The sequence below is a fragment of the Thamnophis elegans genome, chromosome 8 (genome assembly GCF_009769535.1).
Source record: "Thamnophis elegans isolate rThaEle1 chromosome 8, rThaEle1.pri, whole genome shotgun sequence".
Lineage (NCBI taxonomy): Eukaryota > Metazoa > Chordata > Lepidosauria > Squamata > Colubridae > Thamnophis > Thamnophis elegans.
In genome coordinates this window covers 35,980,469-36,002,904 of record NC_045548.1, presented here as the reverse complement: position 1 = coordinate 36,002,904, position 22,436 = coordinate 35,980,469, and the positions used below count along the sequence as shown (strand labels likewise).

The 22,436-nt window shown below is 38.8% G+C and overlaps 1 protein-coding gene across 3 annotated transcripts in view; it reads right to left on the bottom strand.

Annotated features, from left to right (window-relative positions):
- The window catches only part of MAPRE2 (microtubule associated protein RP/EB family member 2), an 84,149-nt gene that overhangs the window by 9,878 nt on the left and 51,835 nt on the right, over positions 1 to 22,436 (bottom strand). For all 3 annotated transcript variants that reach the window (XM_032222963.1, XM_032222962.1, XM_032222961.1), the window contains one exon: positions 15,672 to 15,799. In XM_032222963.1, the coding sequence (XP_032078854.1) occupies positions 15,672 to 15,792 (121 nt within the window). In that variant the 5' untranslated portion in view covers positions 15,793 to 15,799. The remainder of the gene's footprint in view (positions 1 to 15,671; positions 15,800 to 22,436) is intronic.

Sequence of the window (22,436 nt, the reverse complement as noted above, 5' to 3'; positions counted from 1 at the left end):
CCAGATGCGCTCCCCAGCTGGAGAGACTGGAATCAGTGGTGACGACCACCCTGTCGGGCTCCCTGAAGAGGTGTCCTTGAGGATCGCAGGCGACGTCCACCATCGGAGGGACCTCTTCACGGTCGGAGGAACGGGAATCAGCATGCTCAAGTTGCTCCTGTTGGCCCTCTGGTGGGGCAGAAGTAGCCACTGCAGAGCCCTTGAGTGGAGCCGGGCCTAGGGGACAATCAATAGGCACGAAATCATCTTCCCCAGCAACTGCAACAAGAGAACCATCTGAGCCTGCCTTGCATGGATCACCTTATGTGTCAAGGACCTTAGAGCCTCTACCCTGTCTTGGGATAGGAACACCCTGCATGAAGAGGAATCTATCACCTCCCCCAGGTGGTTGATTCTGGTGGAAGGAGTAAGGTGGCTTTTCTCCAAATTGAGAGAGAAGCAGTGGTTTCTGAGGGTCCTCATGGTGATGCGTAGGTCCCGCATGGCCTGCGGCCTGGACGACTGAATGATGATGTCGTCCAGCTACCACTGGAGCCATATGGGCCTGCGCCGGAGGCAGGCAGCCACTACCACCAGGACCTTTGTGAAGGTCCTGGGAGCCGACGACAGGACGAATGGAAGGGCCCCATATTGAAAGTGTCAGCCGGCATAGAAGAAGTGTAGGAACCTCCAGTGCTGTTGGAAGGATTAAAGGCAGCAGATGTGGAGGGCTCGGAGGCACGAAAGGACTGCCTTCTACGGTAGTGGGAGGATTTTCGGTCCTGCTTTTTGGAAGTAGAGGGCAAGACCTTCCTCTTGTCCTTGGACTCTATGAGGAAGGGGTCCAACACCTCCCCGAACAGCTTGGCACCCTTGAAGGGCACCGTGGCCAGCTTCCATTTGTGTTTTTGGTCCGCCTGCCAGTGGCGGAGCCAAATGAGGTGTCAGGAGGTGACATTCGACGCTAGGGCCCTGGACGCAAATTTGGTGGCATTAAGCGAGGCGTCCGCGGCATACTGGGCCACTGCAACCGTCTTAGCCACGTCCTGGTGAAGACGAGCATCATCAACCGGGAGTTTGCATTGGAGTTCCTGCAGCCAGATCACAACAGCTCTATTAAAGAATGAGTCGGAGGAGGCCGCTCTAATGGCCCAGGCCGCCGCAAGATGGGTCTTGTGGCAGGCCTTCTTCGCCTTTTTGTCCTTCACTTTGAGCCCTTCTAAAAGGTCCGCAGGGAGGGGCGTGTTAGAGGTGAGAGCCGTGATAGTAGGGTCCACTTCTGGCAGGACCAAGAGGTCCTCCAGGGCGGGCTCCATTGTATACAGCTGTTTATCCACCCCACTGGGGGAGGATGAAGTGGCTGGTTGACTCCATTGACGTTGTATAAGGTCAAGGAAAAGTTCGGGAATTGGCACCAACTGCTGGTGGGAAGGAGGAATCTTAAACATGGCTGCATTGGGATTCACCGGAGCAGCCCCTGGAGGGGCTGGAGCTGGCATGGGTTTAACCTCTTCTCCGGTAGCCACCTTCACCTTTTGTAGGATTGATTTGAATAGGCTGGGCTTGAAAAGGCCTGAAAAGGCTGGGGCGTCGGAAGGGAGGTCCTCATCATCAGACATCTGAAGGAGATCCTGGCCAGGGTCCTCAAGGGCAGAGGCCTCACTGACCACGGAACACTCAAGAGAGGGGTGGCGCACACGCTTTGGCAGGGGAGGGCCAGTCTGAGCGGGCTGAGGAGGGCCTGAGGACAGAAGTTCGTGCTTCCGCATGGCAGCCTCGATGCCCTTTGCAATGGCCCGGGCCACCACCCCTTGCATGCGAGGGGATAACTCGGAATCCGAATCCATATCCAGATCAGCAGGCTCCCCTTGAAGAGGAAAAGAACCTGCAGGAGGGATAGATCTGGAAGGCTCCACAGGGGCTTGCCCCTGGTCATAGGACCAGGAAGGAGTTGGGGAAGAAGAAGCCAAGGATCTGCCAGGAGATAACTCCTGCGACCCAACCTCCTCGGTCAACAAGACTGCGGGCGCTCTCTGGAAGGGGGCAGGGCTGAGGATCCCCCAGGAGTAGAAGATGGAGGAATATCCTTCTCCACCAGGCGCCTGGCCCCCTCAAACTGCTTGTCAAGGGCCCTCTGGTGCCTTTCAGCATCCCTAGCCTCGGCCACAGAGGGGGTCTTGGGGTGTTTACCCTGGCTGACCACCCTAACCCTGCCTGAACCTTCCTCCATAGCAGGGGGGGGGAGCCTCGCTTGGAACCTGCGGGGGACCCTGTCTACCAGCGAAGGAACCTGAAGTAGAGGGATCCATGGTGAATGATCACACAGGGAGATCAGGCAAGTGCAGGGAGGTGACAGGAGAATAGGAAGCTCTGACTGGCTACTCTGCAACAAAGGAACAAAGAGGAAACATAAGTTGAAGCACACAAATGATCCAAAACCACAATAAACGTGAATACATGGGACAGAGAGAGAGTGCCAGAGATAGAGCAGAGAGGGTAGAGGCCAAGGAATCTGCGGTATAAAAGCAAGATCAATCGGGGAACCAGAGGGATACACAGGAACAAGAAAAAGAGGGGGAAATTTAAATTGCCAATCATGCAGGCCCCGGGGCCTCTCTGTGCCAGAGCGCAGGCCACAGACGGCACTGGCGCTAGCGCCGCATGGCGATTGATGAGGATGGCAGAGGGACAGTTGAGGGATAGTTGTGGGCCCCCGCTGTACCCCCTGTTCACCCAGCGGCTGCCCGATGAGATGGGGCTGAAGCGGTAGGCCTGGGCCTAAAAGGGCGCGAAACCTCTTCGCCCAAAATAGCCGCCGCAACAGCGTGGGAGGAGGGGAGGACAAGCGTGGGACGAATGCGGCTAAAACCGCCAGTCTCGCTCGCCTCCACGGCAGACTGAACCTTCGCTGGGGCCAGAAACGAAGAAACTGCGATAAAACAACAAAGAATGGCAAGCGCAGCCTCGCTGCGTGTCCTAGAAGCCTCACCGCCGATCGCCGCGCCCTTACAAGGCAAGCGGCAGGCCTCCGAAGCCGGCTGCAAAAAGGCGGCCTGGAGAGCCCTCCCCCACTCACCCGTCTGCCTCCCAGCCTCTGAGAGGCTCAAATGCAGAAATCCAGGCTGCTCGGGGACGAGGAAGAAAGAGGAAGAAAGGCAAAAAGATTTAAAGAGGGAAAAGACCAGAATGGAGAGTCCAAGCCAAAGGGAAAAAAACCAAGTAGCTGGAGCTCACAGAATTCAATCCGATCGGGCTGTACTGAGAATTTTTTCTGGAGAATGTAGCTACGCAAGGAGGCGTGGCCAGGGAAAAGACTTCTCAGTCCAGGGCAAGCAGACTGAAATAACCATTGCTTGGACTCTCCAAGCATTGCACAGGAGAACAAGCAAGCTAAAGACCCCTCATTTCAATCCTCAATTACAAATATTCTCTTTTATTAAGACTTACTTATTCCATTTGCAACAATAGGATTAAATATTAAACTTCTATCTTAATATCAGATGGAAGCAATATGTACATTTAATTTTAGTATGTGACTGCTTTTCCAAGCACCTGCAACATTAGAATTGTAACAAATGTGCATCATTAGAATATTACCAAGAAACATTCCAGTAAATGCAGTACAAAAAGTCTCTACAGAATACGCAAGACAAACTAGCATGTTGGCCTTATCTTAAAAATTAAAAGTGCTTAACTGACTTTTAAGAACCATTGATTTTCAAAGCATTTACTTTTTAATATTTAATTATTATTTTGCCTACTGGTATACCCCAGCTTTGTTATTTTTTTATAAACAACTCAAAGTGGTGACCATATCTAATATGCCTTCTTCCTCCTATTTTCCTCACAACAACTCTATGAGGCGAGTTGGGCTTCAAGAAAGTGACTAGCCCAAACTCACCTAGCTGACTTTTTTTTTATTAAGGTGGGACTAGAACTCAATCTCCTGGCTTTCTAGCTTGGTACCTTAACCACTAGACCAGGGGTGTCAAACTCGATTTCATTGAGGGCCGCATCCGGGTTGTGTTTGACCTAGGGGGTGTGGCCAGGTGGGTGTGGCCAGAGTGGGCATGTCCAGCTCAATGTCACTCATGTCACCTGTGGTGTCCCGGGAGGGCCCCCCGGCTCCATTTTCAGCTGGAACAGCCTCCTGCAGCGCTCTGCAGCAAAAATGGGTGCCCCCCCAGCTCCATTTTTACTGGCAGAGGCACTGCGGGCCAGTCCTTCACTGTTTCCAGGGCGGCCCCGTGGGCCACATCTAGTCACCCATATCTGGCCCGCGGGCCTTGAATTTGACACTCCTGCACTAGACCAAAATGGCTCTCTATATGCTTAGATTTCTCACCAAAATTATAACAATATTGTATTTTGTTCACAGAATAGTACCTATAGTCTGGGTAAAAACTTTAGATAGCTCATAAATTGCTGACATTAAGTCAAGAAAAAATAAGCTGCCATAGCTTGAAAGCCACAAGAACAATTTCAGAGAAACAAGCCAGAATTCTGAGTGGGAAAAAAATAGCAAAAGTTTGTCAGTTGCAGGAAGATTTCAGTAAGAGGAAGAAAGACTAATTAATTCTGGCAATCTAATATGGTGTTCATCCTGAAGAGTACCACAAACATTAGCTTATGCTACCTAATTAGTTGACAATGTTAAATTAATCAGTAATGTTGTCAATTAATAGTGGTGTAGGCAAGAGCAGCCTCACTTAACATTAATCTAGCAGATTATAATTCAATTCAATGATGGCAAAGAATCAGATTTCTAATCCAGTAAATATTGGTGAAATCCTGCACAAATATACATGCTGTTAAGGGACAGCATCTGTCTTTTACTACAGAAGCTAAATTGATGCTTTGTCTTTCAGCCAGATTCATTTGATTTATCAACATTTGCCTTAATAGACCCTAAAATATAATGGGGCATTGTATCTGATATGATAGGAAAACTATGAATAAATCACTTTGTTTTCTGATGATGAATTAATATTTAACCTAAAACTCTTCTAAATGTCCTGAAATGAAAAAAGCAACCAAAACATTAGATTTTCCTCCCTTAGTCTACAACAGAATACTGAGCAGAAGACTGTTCTGTGATCAATATTTTGTCAATTAATCTCAATGGAAGCATTATCAGATATACTGTACATGAACTGGTATTATCAGTGGAACATCTTGTCAACATCAATAGAACAGTTTGCCTACCAGAATTGTTGGTGTTCCATTGCTGGAAGTGTTCAAGAAAAGATTGGATAATCATTTCTCTGGCATGGTATAAGGACTCCTACCTTCGACAAGAGGTTAGACTGGAAGCCCTTCAAGGTCCCCTCCAGCTGATTCTATGGAGTTTACTCCATCAGTATTTTTCCACTACTATCAGTATGTAACAACATATTGTCATATTTTTTATTTTATTTATTTGTATCCTGCTTTTATTATTTTTACAAATAACTCAAGGTGGCGAACATATCCAATACATCTTCCTCCTCCTATTCTCCCCACTGAGTTTATCTGAGAGTGACTGGCCCAAGGTCATCCAACTAGCTTTCATATCTAAAATACTAGAGCGTGGTCTCTTGTTTTCTACCCTGGCACCTTAACTATTAGACCAAGTTGGTTCCCTTTTGCCACATACATAACTGTTGATGCATTTAATCTTAATGATTTTTAATGACATCTTGCAAGGTAACCAGGGAAGTTTGAGCCTGTGGAACAGGAGGAAGTGAACAAAGTCCTCTCAGCTGCCAATTCAGCTACTTGTATATAGGTAGTCCTTGATTTATTATCACAATTCAGCCCAACATTTCTGTTGTTAAGTGCAACATTTGTTAAATGAGTTATGCCCCATTTTATGACTTTTCTTGCCACAGATGTTAAGTGAATCACAGCAGTAGATAATTTAGTAGCATGGTTATTAAGTGAATCTGGCTTTCCCATGGGCTTTGCTTGTCCGAAAGTCACAAAAGGGAATCACATGACCCTGGGACACAGCAACGGTCATAAATATCAACCAGTTGCCAAGTGTCTGAGTTTTTATCACATGATCACAGGAATGCTACAAAAGAGCAGGCAAGAGGTGGAGTATTCATTCTGCCTCTTCTTGACCTCTCGGTGCATTTGATACCATCAATGATGATATCCTCCTGGGCTAGTTCCAGGAATTGGAAGTGAGTGTTACTGGGTTGTACTAGTTCTCCTCCTTCCTCTGGATTGGCTTCAGTTGGTGTTGATAGATGGGGAGAGTCAGATTGTGCCCCCTATTTTGTGTAGTACCTCGAGTTCTCTTTCTTCAGTGAGGTGCTTCATCAGTTTGGGGTGAGATTATCATCAATATGCAGATGATACCCAGCTTTACACAGTATCTCTAATCCCTTTAAGTGACTCTGTGGATGTCTTATCCCAAGGTCTGGAGGCTGTTCGGGTCTGAATGGGGAGAAACAGGCTCAACTGGAGTAGCTGTGGGTATATGGACCTTCCAAAAACAAGGTTCTTTCATCTCTAGTTTTGAATGGGAACAGACCTGGTGCACAATCTGGAGATTTTCCTAGGCCAGGGGTATCAAACTCTATTTCTTTGAGGGCCTCATCAGAGTTGTGTTTGATCTTGGGGGGGGGGGGTGGCAAAAGTTGGGCATGACTAGCTCAACGTCACTCAAGTTGGAGGTGCTTGTAGTGGCACAAACGCTCTGCCAGCGAAAATGGGCTCCAAGTTCCGTTTTCAACTGCAACGGCCTCCTGCAACCCTCTGCCAGCAAAAATGGGCTTCTGAGCTCTATTTTCGGCCTCCTGAAACCCCCTGCCAGCAAAAAAGGAGCTCGGGAAGGCTGTGTGCAGCCCTCCTGAGCTCGGTTTTCACTGGTAGAAGTACCGTGGGCCAGTCATTCACTGTTTCCAGGGTGGCCCCATGGGCCAGATCTAAGCATCCTATGGATCAATTTCAAGGGCCCCTGACCTTGAATTTGACACCCCTGTCCTAGACTCAAAGCTCCTGTTTGAAGAGCAGGTGGCAGCTTGGGCTAGGAGAGCCTTTGCACACCTTTGGGATAGTGCACCAGTTGCGCCCATTCCTGGAACAGGAGGCCCTGCTTACCATGCTCTTGTAATCTCCCGCTTAGATTACTGCAATGCACTCTACAAGGGGCTGCCCTTGGAAGAGCATTTGGAAACTTCAACTGGTGCAAATGCAGCTGCATGTCTAATAAATGGTGCCAGGTTCAGAGAACATGTAATACCATTATTCATTAGCTGGCGGTGTCTTTCTGGGTACAATTCAAAATGCTGGTTGTCACCCTGTGTGACTTGGGATCAGGTTACCCAAGGGATCATCTTTTCCCAAGACTTCTACCCATCCAACTTGATCCAACAGCTTAGCCATGTTGCACATCCCATCAACCAAATTTGAGTTGAGTGGTCAAAACTGGAAGACAGGCTCTCTTTATTTTTGTTAAAGCCCCTGCCTTAGGGAATATTCTCTTTAAAAAATTGGCTATGTAATGGGCATGGATCCCAGAATGTGTTGAGGTTGAAGCCTTTACTGACATTACTATTAGTTGATTGGCTGCTGTTTGGCCTTATTTTGTGAAAGTTTTTTTGTTCTTTTAATGTTTTTAAGCGTTTGGTTTTATAATTGTAAGCCACTTAGTTACTTAGGGTTACTTAATTACTTAGTTGAGTTCGGTAGCTATAGAAGTTGAATGAATGAATGAATGAATATATATCCTTATTTAAATCCAGAAACGCTTTTATTTAGGACTCTTCCTGAAAATAGCTGTGATTAATTTACTTAAAATAAAGGCAGGAATTAATGCAAAATCAATATACCCTCCTAGGTTAACAGAACCTGTTACTAAAATTACTGAAATGAAAAGATGTCACAAATAAACAGACTCACATTATGGAAAACAGAAAACTTGCCCTGCCTGAGGCGCAACCATCCTACTGATTTAGTTGTCATGAGACATATAATGTAATTAAAAATTAGTGTTTTGGGATCCAAAAAACACTGGGAACAATAATAGTTAATTTCAAGCTGCCCTCTCCAAAATACAGAATATGCTGACTGAGCTGTCACATTGTAATCTAATCTGAATTATTGTTGAATTGATGAGAGGTTTATTTTAGGGAAATAGCCAATCTTAGAATTAATAATGGATATAATGGTGGGCAACTTCTGCTTTTTAGAATCAACCATCAAGTAGCAGAACAAATAGTTAAGAAATAGCCTGCAGCCTAGCACTTGGTAAAGTAGCGACGAAGGTTCAGGAGAGGTAGTTAAGATGCCATATATCTATATCTACAAAGATCAGACTAGAAAGAGAACTGATGGGTTTGAACTTTAATGTTAGAGAAGATTCTTGAAATTATCATGAACAGCCAAGAAAGCAAACAAATGGATCATCAAGCAAAGCAAATCAGAATTCAATGCAAAAATAAGCAAGGTTAAGGTGTCCTACTTCAGGCACATTATGTGGAAATTTAGTTTTTTTGGGAGAATGGTCAAATGCTAGGAAAAGTAAAAGAGAATGACCAGCAGCAAAGTGCATGGAGTCAGTTACAGTGTAATGGGTGAACTTTTAAAGGACCACGTAAGTAATGGACAGACTGTCATGGAGAAAGTCTATCTATGTCATTGCTAACAGTAAACACCACTTGATGACATATAATCAACATAGATCTTCAATACTTGAAAGCCACAAATGTAGTTGATTAAAGCAGATAAAAACCTACGGCAGCTTAAATGATAGTAGAAATGTTATTATTCAGAAATGAGCATACATGGTTTTATATCAATTTTGGATGCCAGGATGGAGATTATTATTTCTAGAGTCTACTAGACCCTAACCTAGGTGTTTTCTGAGGAAGGAAATTGATAAGAAAATGTATGTCATGGTACAAATAACACAATATTGTGGCTTGCTATGGATATCTATAGGCTGTAGTTCAGAATATAAATCCATGTATGTATCAAAGAGGCTGAAAGAATGTAACTCGATTTCAGGGATAAAAACACTTTTTTCCAGAGGATGTTATAATTGCTAATTTGCACACTATTAATAAGTACCCTGTTTCCCCAAAAATAAGACAGGGCCTTATTTTCTTTTGATCCCAGAAATAAGCGCTTGACCTTATTTTTGAGGAGGTCTTATTACTTTTGAGCTGCAGGAGGCAGCAAGCGTGTTCATTGCGATTTTTGGGGGAGGGCTTATTTTCAAGAGAGGGCTTATTTGACTGTAAGTGCTCAAAAGCCCAATTGGGCTTATTATCTGGGGAAGCCTTATTTTCAGGGAAATAGGATAATGAAATACAAACATTAATATATTTGTTTGTTATTTTGGGGAGTAGGTATACATTTTCCTTGTAGAAACATTTCAATTCAGCTGTGATTTGGCTCAGATTTGTCAAAATATTAGGCTTATATGTTTCCATATGAAAGACATTATCCATCCATAGTATTTAGAGAAAGCTTGTTCCTTCAGGAAAGTCATAGAATTGTGCAGCTATTTAATGATATTCTTTATATATTTATATTGCATAACTTGTAGAATGAAAGATAACTTTAAAATAAATGTTTCGAAAGGCACAACCTGCACCTACAAGGAACCATAAATAAAATTGGCAACATTAAAATATTCATTGCTTTTACCTATTTCTAGAAATAATGTTTTTTTTTAAACTAAAGATTTAATTTTCTTTGGAGTATTGATTCAGTGGTCAATATTCATTATATTTTTAAAGTGGGCTATGGTTTTCAAAAATTCTTTTGCTCTAATTACACTATAGAAATGCTGTACTTTGCTTAGAATTGAACAGAAGGCAGATACACTAGCTGTCATACAGATCTCGCAACTGTACAACAAAAAAGACAGAAATGATAGTTTGATTTATTAAGTTTACAAATAATATCATAAAAAGGATAAACCAATGGACAGACTGAAAGACAAGAGACATGGCAGGCTAACTATGGCTGATTCTAATCAAATAACTACAAAATGAGAGAGAGAAAATTATATCTATCATTTTTTCCCAATAACAGTTTTCACTAAGGCCAAAATCAGTTTGAATATCTTATCACTGCAATATTGACAACATGAATTAATCACATATTTCAGGGGTGAGAAGCATTTGACCAGGTGCTTAAATTTACATAATTTACATATAATGTTAGCATCCCATACAAATGATAAATGTAAAAGTATCAATATAACTCTCAAAATTAGAGATGATTAGGAATCAACGCACATCGGACCATCATAAAAGGGGGAAAAAACCATATGAGGACATGGGCAAGTGTTTTTATCTCCCTGAATATTCAAGGGCAAAGTCTCTGTAAATAAGAAGTCCCATGAAATCTTCCCACCAGCAGAACTGAAGGGAGGGCATCAAAATGGTTCTGCAAAAAGCAATTATCAGAAATTAATTGCTATGTAATTATACCTATATTGTTTTGTGACTGATCTATCTTCTGCTGTTTATGAAAACCAAAACAATGTGTTTCACAGTGAAAAATTCTAAGCCACTGTATGATCCATATTTATCTAACAGCAATGGGGTTGCATTGGTATTTTGTTCCCAAGTTAGAAAACTAAGATTCTTTCTTGGATATAGAAGCTGAATGTTAACTAGTATGATGTAATTATTATTTTTTTACAATGAACCACTCGAGAGTGCCATATAACTAAACACAGCTTGAGTGAAAAAATTATGGGGGGGAGGGGGAGAACTTAAAAAAAAAACCTTTTGTGTATGTTAATATTCACTAGTAAGCAATCAGAGTGCAGCACAGGTTTGTTCCCTTGTGCTTTCTGATAGCCTGCTGTAATGTATCAGATGATGCCAGTTCTGTAGTGTCTAAATTTAGACTGAAGTCCTACTAATGTCATTTTTGTGAAGCTGCAATCGTCCATGCAGACAAGAGGCCTAACAGTTTCAATTCTGGCTGTATACATGTTTTCAACAGGAAATGAATTGTGAGGATTCTAGAAAAAATAGTTTAGTTCTGTGAATTTATGCACTTGAATGAGAAAGCCACAATATATACAGTTCAGATAATCTTTACTATTAAAATAGTCTCATGAGATTGCAAAACAGGATGCAAATTTTGAAGCAAAATCTCTGTCACAAGCCATCTGATTAATGCACTTGCTTAACTATATGTCTAAGTCATAAGGAAACCATTAACTGAAGCCTATAGTTTGATTAATCCTACCTGTCTATATGATACTTTGTCACTATTACATTTACATTTGGCATAAACAGTCCTTCTACTATAAATTATGGTTTATGAAGCCATGGTCATCTGTCTCCCTCATTCATTGACTATAGATACTGATTAGCATTAAATCAAAATTCCATACTATTCAAATTAGTGTAAAATTTTGAAGTTGCTTCAGAATTCAGCTAACCCCCCCCCCCCGCAAAAAAAAATTATAGATGGCTGGAGAATGAGCTTTGTGTAGAGCCCTTCTTTACTCTCTCAGCCACCACATATTAAGTAAAAAATCTGTACTTCTCTCATGTATTTGAGTTCAACTCTTCATGCATTTAAGAGGTACTAGACTGCACAGTGAAAGATGTATGTGTCTGTATATGTCTGTATATATTCACAAAAATGTAGATATAGTTTCTACTAAGACTTTTAGTTGACTATATGGGCATCAGGAAGATAAATGTGGGACCAGTATCCATACCTCAATCTCTACCATGTTTGAAGTACTTCACGCCATCCACTGAATGGTTGGAGAAAGTCATTTCTCAAATAAGAAAAAGAAGCTAAGGGGAGAAAAGAGTATGCAATCATGATACTCAACTTCCAAAATCACAGTTTATGATATCCTGATATAATGCTGTGAAGATACTTCTTCTACATATGCTCAAATATTGCCATATTGGCATGTATCATGAAAGGTCAAAAAATGAATAGAGAAAAACACAAGCTAAATAACTACTGTTATTCTTGCAAACATGAAATCAACCATGGATTTCAAAAGAATCATCCATATACAACTGGAGCATAACAAGAGCAAAATTATTCAATAGAATAATTGGCATACAAAATAAGATTCTCATTTGCTTCAGTGCAACAGAACTATAAAACTTATTTTGGTATCAAATTAATTTATTCTTCCTTCATTCTTTTTTTTTTGTAAATGTCAAAGGAAGGACAGTCAAATGCCCATATGAATACACTAAACACTGAAATTATAGTCTGATCACTAATAATGTATGAATTCTTCTGTTTGACTTTCCAATTAATAAAACTACTGAATAAAATAACTGAAAACAAGGTAGATAGATATCACTCTGCATTTTTTCTCACTGAACTTCAAAAAGTATATTGTAAAGGTAGAAAAATGCAGGAAAAAACAAGAAAAAATTAGAGGTGGCAGGTGCAACAGCTGCACCTGAAAGGGAGAGCAACCTGCCAGATACTGCAGAACTTAAATTTCCCAGTCTCAGCTTTATAGTCAACAATGTGTTGTATTCAATAAGAACTGGAAAGCAATGGTGGTACTGATGGCCATCATTTTATATAAAATGAAGCTTCCAATTTTTATACCTCTTTATTTTATATCCCTTATTAGTTTACTTGTCCATCTAAAAAGTTTATTTTTTTTCAAAGAAACATTTTATCCTTAGAATAACTGAAGAATTGTATGTTATCACTTTCTAAAAAGGCAATTACTATTTGCCTTTTAGGTGTATATATAATTATAATGTTTCCAGGCCCAAAAAACCACACCTTGCTATACTTTCATACTCAGGATCTCGGAAAGTATTCTGATAATACTTTTACAGCTTCAATAACTGAGTGTAATATAGCTAAAATAATTGGGTAATTCCAGAACCAATTCCTCTCATATGTGAACCAATTAAGACAGTGGCAAACCACTTCCTATGAAAGCTGCATGAAGCTAGTGATGCATTACTAAGAATCAAGCTTCGTTTAAGAATAGTTAGATTTATAAGATTTATAAGAGCTTCTAAAGTTGTCCTTTGTTTCCTGCCTGTAAACAGATGGAATGGTGATTCAGTATAAACATAAAATCAGTTTATATACCTTAATCATTTCCCAAGAGTTTCCTTATTAAAAATGACTGTTCATTAATTTATATGTTGCCCATCTCACTGTTGAGCAACAAGAAATATTAAAAGCACAACTACAGAATCAATTTGCAGTGTCACATAGGCATACAGAGGGGAATGTTTCTTTAAAATTTATGTCTAAAAGTGTCACAAATATGAATGAGAAATTTCAATAGTTAGTATAAAACACTATGCAATTAAAATTGCAAGAAACACTGGAATGATATTACATCACTTCTGGGATGTTTTCAAATCCTTATCAATGAAGCATGGATAGTGAATCAGAAAGGTAAAATTAGCACCTGTGATCAAGACAAAACAAGTTGATGTATCACTTTACCAGGATTCCAGCCAATCTATTAAAACGATCACGACTTTCTAATATACAGAATTATCTTGAAAATCAAACACTCAGGTATAAGAGGTAGATTAACAAAGTTCTTAATTGCAATGCATTTATCAAGATAAATGCCAAATATGAGATTTAACTAATTGATTTCCTGTCCACTCTTAAGAAGTTCAACCAACCTACCAACAAATTCAAACCTCAGAGTGGAAAATCACATTAAAGAACATTGCTAGCATATTCACAAGCACAAAATTGTGTCAGCTTGCAATATCCTATATTATTATACTCCCTTCAAAGCCACAGTCATCTCTATCTTCCACAATCCTCAACTCCCCTCAAACTAATACAATTATATTCATTGAGCATTATTTGTAATTTATTGATAATTATCTGAATATGCTCACTGTAGATATTAATGTACAATAGCTATAAAGACTAGACTAAACATATTAAAAGTTATGCAACATGTGCTTAAGTCTTATTGCACCTATATTACTATTCATCTGTTATCAGAATCTTACAATGACTCTTTGATAACACATTGCAGTGGATAAAAACATACATTGCACTGGAACAAAAAAAATAGAGAAAGATTGAACAATAAACAATGGCATTAACTAACATTAACTAGATTAAACAATATACATTAAGAACAACACCATTTTATATCTTTCCCCTTGCAGTTGCAGTTACTTACACCTACACTTCTCCCTCGGAGTTCTTTTAGAACCTGTTGCATACATAGGTGATTCATGATACCAATTTAAATGTTTTTCTTTAATTATATCAAACTGGACAGATGATAGATAGATAGATAGATAGATAGATAGATAGATAGATAGATAGATAGATAGATAGATAGATAGATAGATAGATTCATTTTAACAGCCTTGTTGTCACAACTATTGTTGTTTCTTTCAAGTATTTTAAAAATTGCAAAGTCTCTTGCCTGTGTGATTCCAAGATGTGCTTAACCAAGCTCAGACATGGCTGTCTAAAGTGATTGTTAAATAAATTACCAAAGTACTTCAAATCTAGACATGACTTATGTGGAAACATCATAGAAGCAATTGTAATCATGTATATTTCTTCATTTTTATTGTAAAAGTGCCAAACTTGCCTCCAATTAATTTTTATGTTGATTCTATAGTATAGGTGTTCTCAAAATGTATGTTCTATCCATCCATTACTGTCAGTAGATAATAAACCCATCTCCATCTTGCTATATGTTAACAATACTGCCATTCTTTTCTTTTCCTAGTTCAGATTGGTGGAAGGCTTAGGCATTAGCAACATTCAGCCATAATGTAATATTAGAAATTTATTTATTTAAAACAAAAGAAGTGCCAACTACTACTATGATTGTAAAATCAGTGCCATCCAAACTGAATACTTTCAGGTTTTTAAATATTTAGCAATCCACATTCAGTCTTCCATCATTTGGAAACAACAAAATCATGAAATTACAGAATCTGTCCCAAAAGCCTCTCTTGCTGTAATTAGATTTGCTATCTCTCATAAACAAAATATATAAATATATACATTACAGAAGTAAATGGTTATTTTATACAACGGGGTTGTGCATACTCACAAATTTGGGAACAGAATATTCTAGTACCATTCTGTTTCCCCTGTAAACTGTCGACACCATTTTTCCTTTATTCTAGTTCAGCAAATTCTTTGAACTGCAAGTATTTCGTGCTTTCCCTGACTTGGAAGCTTCCAAGTTAGGGAATTGTCCAAGCCAAGGCAAAACAGGCCAGTTTTAAGATCAGACCATCACCTAGAGTGTGAACAACTTTTGGTTCATATGATCTACTTCCAGAAATTGCTTGACCATCTTAAATGTCATGATGTGGAGAGATTTGGCATGGTCTGGGAGAATATAATGTTCCAAAGTTATTAAAACATTCCTCTCCCAAATCAATGAGTTTCTTCCTACCTGCAAGTATTTCCAGAACAATTAGGAAAATAAAGAGTCATCCTGAATTAAGACTAATGATGAGTAGCTAGCTAACCAACTGCAAACAGAAGAAAAATAATTTGAGCTTGAAAGTCAGCACAGAAGATCATTTTTAATTTACTCTAAAAGTTCTATGGTATTTATTTTCTGAACAGATAAAGAATCTTTTTAAGAAAGCAACATTTTAGTAAAGGTATCATATACTTCTGAATAAATAATAGAATAAAAAATTTCAACACTTTTGGTCATTGCTATGCTTTATAATACCCAATTGTAATTTTTTTTAAAAAAAACTTACCTGAACACAGTTGTTCAACTTTTGTGTAGTTTAAAGCTACAATATCATTCACCCATGCAATGATGTCATGTCTGCTCATAGTCTCTTGGGTTATAGAGGTAGAATACACGTTGACCGCCATTCCCCAACTGCAAAATCAGATATGCATAGATAAGTTTGGTATCAGAACATTTGCCATTCTGAATCCAATATCTATATAACACATACATAACAGTGAAAAAAAACTCCAGTATTTCCAAAATATATTCATTACCAGTATTCAGTTTTTCAATCTCAAGCCATATTTATTGATCTGTAACCCCTATAATCCTCTCTTAGTATATTAATATCCAAATATAGATGGCAAAGAAATAATTAAAGGAGCTGAAGTCCAATGCATTTCGGGGATTCACTGTTATCTGACTTTTCCTGTTAATAAAAAAGAAACAGCATACTTTTATGAAGACTGGTCATTCTTATCTTAAATTCTCTCCTAAAACATCAGTGATGGTACAATATTTACAAGACCATGTATTATTAATACATCCATGGAAATATGAGAACAAGTTCTCATATGGTCAAAAGTCCAATCTGAAACAGGGTAGCTTTGAGACCTTTGCATTGCGTGGATGTAAGAAAGTCCTAAAAATTTGAAATTGATTTAATTATGATAAATACAGTATGCATTTGAAACACAGTAGTCACTAGAATTCATGTCTTCAAAGCTTTTCTGCAATAAATCTACTAGTCTCAGATTTTGTGTCCTTAGAAGTATATTTTTAAAGTTTTTACTTTCTCAACAGTTGGAAGCTTAACTTGTATTAATATATAGCAACTCCCAATATAGTGTTTGTAAATGTGTTGGATTACATTTTAGGATAAATTCTGTTCAATAACTAACTTGTTTTAGTATGTTATCTGTTCATTTGGGAACTGTATATATCAGGATAGCTTAATTCTGAAAATCAAACAATCATTGTTTATATCAGTGAGTAGCATGGAAAAGTATGTATGTTATGCCAAAAGATCATTATTATATTATGATTTAGCTTTTCTTATGAACTGGATATGCATCCTTTAATTAGTCAGTTGGCTACCCGTGTTTCGCTACAGAACTATGTGATCCAGCTTAATAAATTGACAATTAAAGCTTGAACATTAATGAGTAGTTACAATTGGCCTCTCTCCCCTTCTCTCCCTCAGGCTTGTCCCACAGAAGTCTCTTCTATCTTATCCCCTTCTCTCCCTCAGGCTGGCCCCATTAAGTCTCTTCTATCTTATCCCCTTCTCTCCCTCAGGCTGGACCCATTGATCCTCTCCTATGTTATCCCCTTCTCTCCCTCAGGATGGGGAGTAGAATGTCTAAACTCCCAGCCTGCAAACTGGATGAGTCAGGTGCTGGCCACGCCCACGCGGCAGTTGGAACAGAGTTCTTTTCAGGTGGGAAGGAGGAGAAGAATGTCTAACTCCTTAGCAGAGTGTGTTAATAATATAAGAAATACTAATGATCTAATGATCATTTAAAAAAATCCTTTCTTAGTGAGCACCTAGAAGCCAAGAAGAACATACATGCCAAATTTCAAATTTGTAGGCTTTACGGTTCTGGAAATTTTGTAATGATGCATGAGTGATATTTCATACATACATACATACATACATACATACATACATACATACATACATACATACATACATATATATATAAAAAAACCAATACTCTGAATAGTACAGTACGAGGAAAGGGAATGAGTTCCTCTATTTTAACCTGTAAAAATTTTTCACTCCATTAACTTCTTATCTCTCAAGTTCAAAATGTACTTAATGTACTCTGGGTTTAACAGAAGACAATACTTGGCAGTAAATTCAGTTTAGTAAATTATATATCACAAGTATTTTAACCAACTTGGGGAATAATCAGACTTGCTCTTCTTGAAAGTATACTAAGAGCTAGTTATATTTTACCAGAGGAGTGTGTTTTCTATTATTAATGCCTATGACATGAATTAAGATCATATAAAATCACCTGTTGCTTATTCTGTGAAGAGAAATGAGTATTTATTTATTTATAGATACATATCCCCACTTTTAATTTAACTTAACGTTCATTTTAAAAATATCAACAAGAATATCAGCAAGACTAAAAACACAGTATTACAGCAATTAAAATCCCAATTTTATGTTTTTCATATTTTTGAAATATTATTTTAAAATATTTTATTTAAATCATCTTCCATGTTTAAAAAATATGTAAAATAATGTACCAAGCAAACTATTAATCAGGTGGAAAAAACTAATAATAGAAAGGGTTAGAATAAACAATCATATTTGCATAGTCACCCATCTCACAAAAAGTGACTCTGGAGTCGTGATGTCAGCCTCTGCTTTGCTGTTGCTTCAGCTGCCATGAAACGGGGAGGGAGGGCATGGTATTTGGGAGGGGTTACTCATTGTGCTGGAGGAAGGTTCTGGAGTTCACCGGTTGATCGGACTACACATGCATGGGAGTTTCCCGCCAGGACTAACGGCACCGACATTCCATCTTCGTGATGCCTTTTGAAGTTATCTCGCACCTGACACTTGGGAGAATTATGATTGGACTGTAACTGTGATGCCAAGGGGTGGGGAATGGGCTATTCTATATATCAATCGCTTTCGCGCCTAAATATTCAGATTTCGCTTCGCTATACCTTTAATCATTTTTAATTAGTAAAAGTACACTTGATTTCCACACATGGAGTCTCGTGGTCTTTCTTTCCTAATTAATTAATGGAGAGGTGCTGACACGTACATCAAATAAGTATTAAAATAACAATAGAAAGAAATAGAAAGTCCACATTAAAAGATAAATACAATAAAAACAAATATGCAAATCCTAGGCAAAGAGGGGATAAAAATTGCTACCTCTAAGAATGTCTCTGGTTCCCTGGGAGCCCCAGGCCTGATAACTTAACCAGGACATGAGGGAATTATGGAATGTGAAAAAGGATGGAACTAATCTAATCTTGGGAGGACAGGAAAATATTTCATAAGGTGAATACCACAGCATATCTGGGAAACGTAGGTCCCCAGCTGATTATAGCTGCAGTATGCCTTCTTTGCCAGATCTAATGGGGCAGGCTAATGTAATTGGGAAGTGGCAGTCCCACAGACAAGTCTAGTCTTGTGCCATGAAGGGCTTTAAAGATTAAAACCAAGGCCTTAAACTGTTCCCAGAAACAAACTGGCAACCAATGCAGTTCATGGAGCAGAGATGTCACATGCTGTTCTAGGGAGCACATAATTGTTGCTGATTCTGTTCCAGCTGAAGCTTCCAGACACTTTTCAAGAGCCACTCCATGTAGATTGCATTTCAATAGTCCAATCTGGAGATGACTAGGACATAAACAACTTTAAGCAAAGCCTTTATATAAAGTAACTTTTAGAACAAAAATAACATACTCCCTATATTTTAAGAGAAGGAAGATGCATAGCAGAAAGGAGCAGAATGATACCGTTTAAAAAAGCATAAATCCTTAGACTGGATTGGTAAAAAGTTGGAAACCCTTGAAATGTTCTCACATGCTTTTCCAGAGATTTCATCTTTGTCCCACTGAAATGGCTAAAGGTACTAAGGCAAAGAAGCATCACATATCACTGAATCTGGCCTTTGGTTCACTAGATCACTAAACTTATGAAGTGTTACTTCCCCCATCTATTGTATTTACAAGATAAATATGTCAAGCTTTTAAAGAAAGAAGTGTCTTAAAATGAAAATACCCTCCTTCAGTTGAAATTATATGTCTGGCAATCTCTGCAACTGATATACAGTGCGTAATCAAACAATCAGTATCTGTATAGCTCAATCTTCCCCAATCTAATGCCTCTAAGTATGTTACGAATAACATCTCTCATTATTCTCACCCAGGTAGTAATTGGAAAACAGATTGTCTCTGTGTGTGTGTGTGTGTGTGTGTGTGTGTGTGCGTGCGTGTGTCTGTGTGTGTAAATAATATTTATTTACAGACAAAAAGCTCATGTAACAAAGTACATATATTATTAAAAATTTTGCCGTAAGATAAGACAGTTTTAACAAATGAAATAAATTGTAATATGATTGTAATTATAATTTATTCCAAAGGCCAGGGGTAAAAATTATTCTTGTATTAAGTCATCTCATAAATTTTGTTTAACAGAATGAAACAATGACATACTTCTGGAAAACAAATAATCAGTATCAATATCAATTGTTATTTGTTTAAACAACCTATCTACATAAGAATAATTTTGAATTTCATAGCAGTCCTCCCTTGCTTTCAAAAACATATTGAAACCAAATTTAATTGTACTATAAGGGACAATAGGATTAGTAATTCAGATTGATTTTCTGGGAGAAAAATGAGAAAAACTATTCTTAGATACTAGCGTTAATAACTAAATACCTTTTATCTTCATTTACACATCAAGTCACTCACTAAAAATAAAAGGTGGGAGAGGGGAGAGCCCATAATAAGAGAGTTAAAAGAAAAAACTGAAAATCAAATAATGAACTGTGCCATAAGAAGCATAACAGCAATGCAACAAGAATATTGAACTTTGAAGTTTATGAAATATTCATTCTTAATTTCAACATTGAATGTTGTTATTCAGGATAAGAAAGTTAGATTTAGTGAGTTTCCCTGGGTTTCAATCCAATAAAGTCGTCTTCTAACCACATGATACCACTGGAGCACTAACAATTTAATTATGATGGGTAGGGAATGTTATTCTACTGTTCAAAACTATCAAATTTCCATGTTAAGTGTCCTTGAAAAGAATGGATTGACTGTTAGAAGAGCAACAGCTCTGGATTTGAAAAACCATGAGCTCTTAAGTTGGCATTTTATAACTGCTAAAGTACTAAACCAAGCAACCTTTTCAAAAGAAAAAAAAAGCTTGAAGACAGGTGAGAAGAAATGGATTAAATTCCACAACCCCCACCACTCATTCCAGAAAGAAAACCAAGAACTTAGCACTGGAACCTACCGTCTCTATTATCATTTTTATTTCTACAGGGGAAAAAATGTCCAGATGACTATACCAATTTTAAAAGCAGACTTTTCTGCTTTCATAGTGTCAGGATGTAATGTATCATTGCCAAAGTAAATTTATCCAGATGCATTTGGCCTGCTTAATATGCAAATAGTCAGGCAATCCCAGAAGGAAAAGTCCTAAGAAAATACGATTTATAGAATGTGGCTTTTAAATTCAATGAGACTGAAAAACAATGGCTTCCAGGACAGAACAATGTATCTTGTACCACTTTGCCTGATGTAACTACGTTTTATAAAATTTCTAATGGGAATGTGTGGATAAACTATTTCTCTCCAATGAGTTCTCATTCTTGGATCTTCCTAGAAATACTTTGCAGTCAGTGAGTGCATGATTTTTTTTAACTTCCAATCCTCTTTGCACAAAATCACAAAACAACCCACAAAGCCACCTTTACATTAAATTATTTAATTATGTACAGATGTTTCTTGTTGGAAATTTGATGTTTAGAGGAAAAGAGGAGCAATTACAAGTTCCAAGAATCATACTTGACCAAGACATAGGTTTTTGCTTCTTGATTATTTGAAGTGATGATATATGGTTTGTATTATAAAAGTATGAAAATCCACATTTATTAATATTTATAACTTGGAGGGTAGGGAATGCAGCAAGTACTGGAAGGTTCTGGGAGATTTGCCTATGGTCCAATGTCTATTAAGCAGAAATAGGCATTAATGTTTTTTCATGTTTCTTAGTTGATTTTGCTTTGGCAATAAGCAATCTTTTCCTTGGTAAAAGAGGTAGTTTTTTTTTTAAAAAAGAAAGTATTATAAGCATCCACTTTATCATTGGCTGAAAAGCCCCAAACTATAAATCTTCCTTATGGAAGATTTACAGTATTTCATACTGTGTACAACTGGGACTTGGGACATTTAGGAATTTTTGATTACTACTCCTGTTACAACAAAAGAAACAGAAAATAATCAGTCACAGTGCTTGGCTTTTGATTGTTTTGGCTATCCGTGTCCAGGCAAGACAATGAGAGCATTCTTAGATTCTGTAAAATTTCAAAAGATAAAACTGAACAGTTTCTTGCTGCAGAAATATAGGATAGATAGCTATATAATAGATTTCTATAGCAGACTACAATTGGATTGCTCTACATTTCAGTACTTAAGAAACCTGCAACTATGACAATAGATATCTGTAGTAGAAAAAACTGCATTTCACAAAATAAATCTTCCACAAGTATTACCACTCAGGTTCATTTACTGTATATACTCGAGTATAAGCCTAGTTTTTCAGCCCACTTTTTGGGCTGAAAAAAGCCGCCTCGGCTTATACTCGAGTCAGTGAAAAATTTGCCCGAAATGGAGGAGAAAAGGGGGCGGGGCCATGCCGCTGGGTGACACTCGTGAATGGCCCAGTGCCCCTGTGAGTTTCCCCTCCCTCTGTGTCAGTTTGCCGCGCAGCGCGCACCGCACCATCCCCCCTCCTCACGTTCTAATGTAATGCAGGGCTGTCTTACGATTCCCCTTCCTCCCCCTCCTGCCGCTCTGCAACGATGTCCCACCTCCTCCTTGTTATGGCAAGCAGCCACATAGCGATGTCCCACCTCCTCTGGTACAGTGATCCAATGATAGGAATCACTGTGCCGTGTGTCATAGGAGGCGGGACATCGCTCCCGCGGCTGCACGGGACATCATCATCACAGCGGGACATCAGCATCATGAGGTGAGTGAAGTATTTCATTGAATACACCGCTAGTTTACTGTTTTT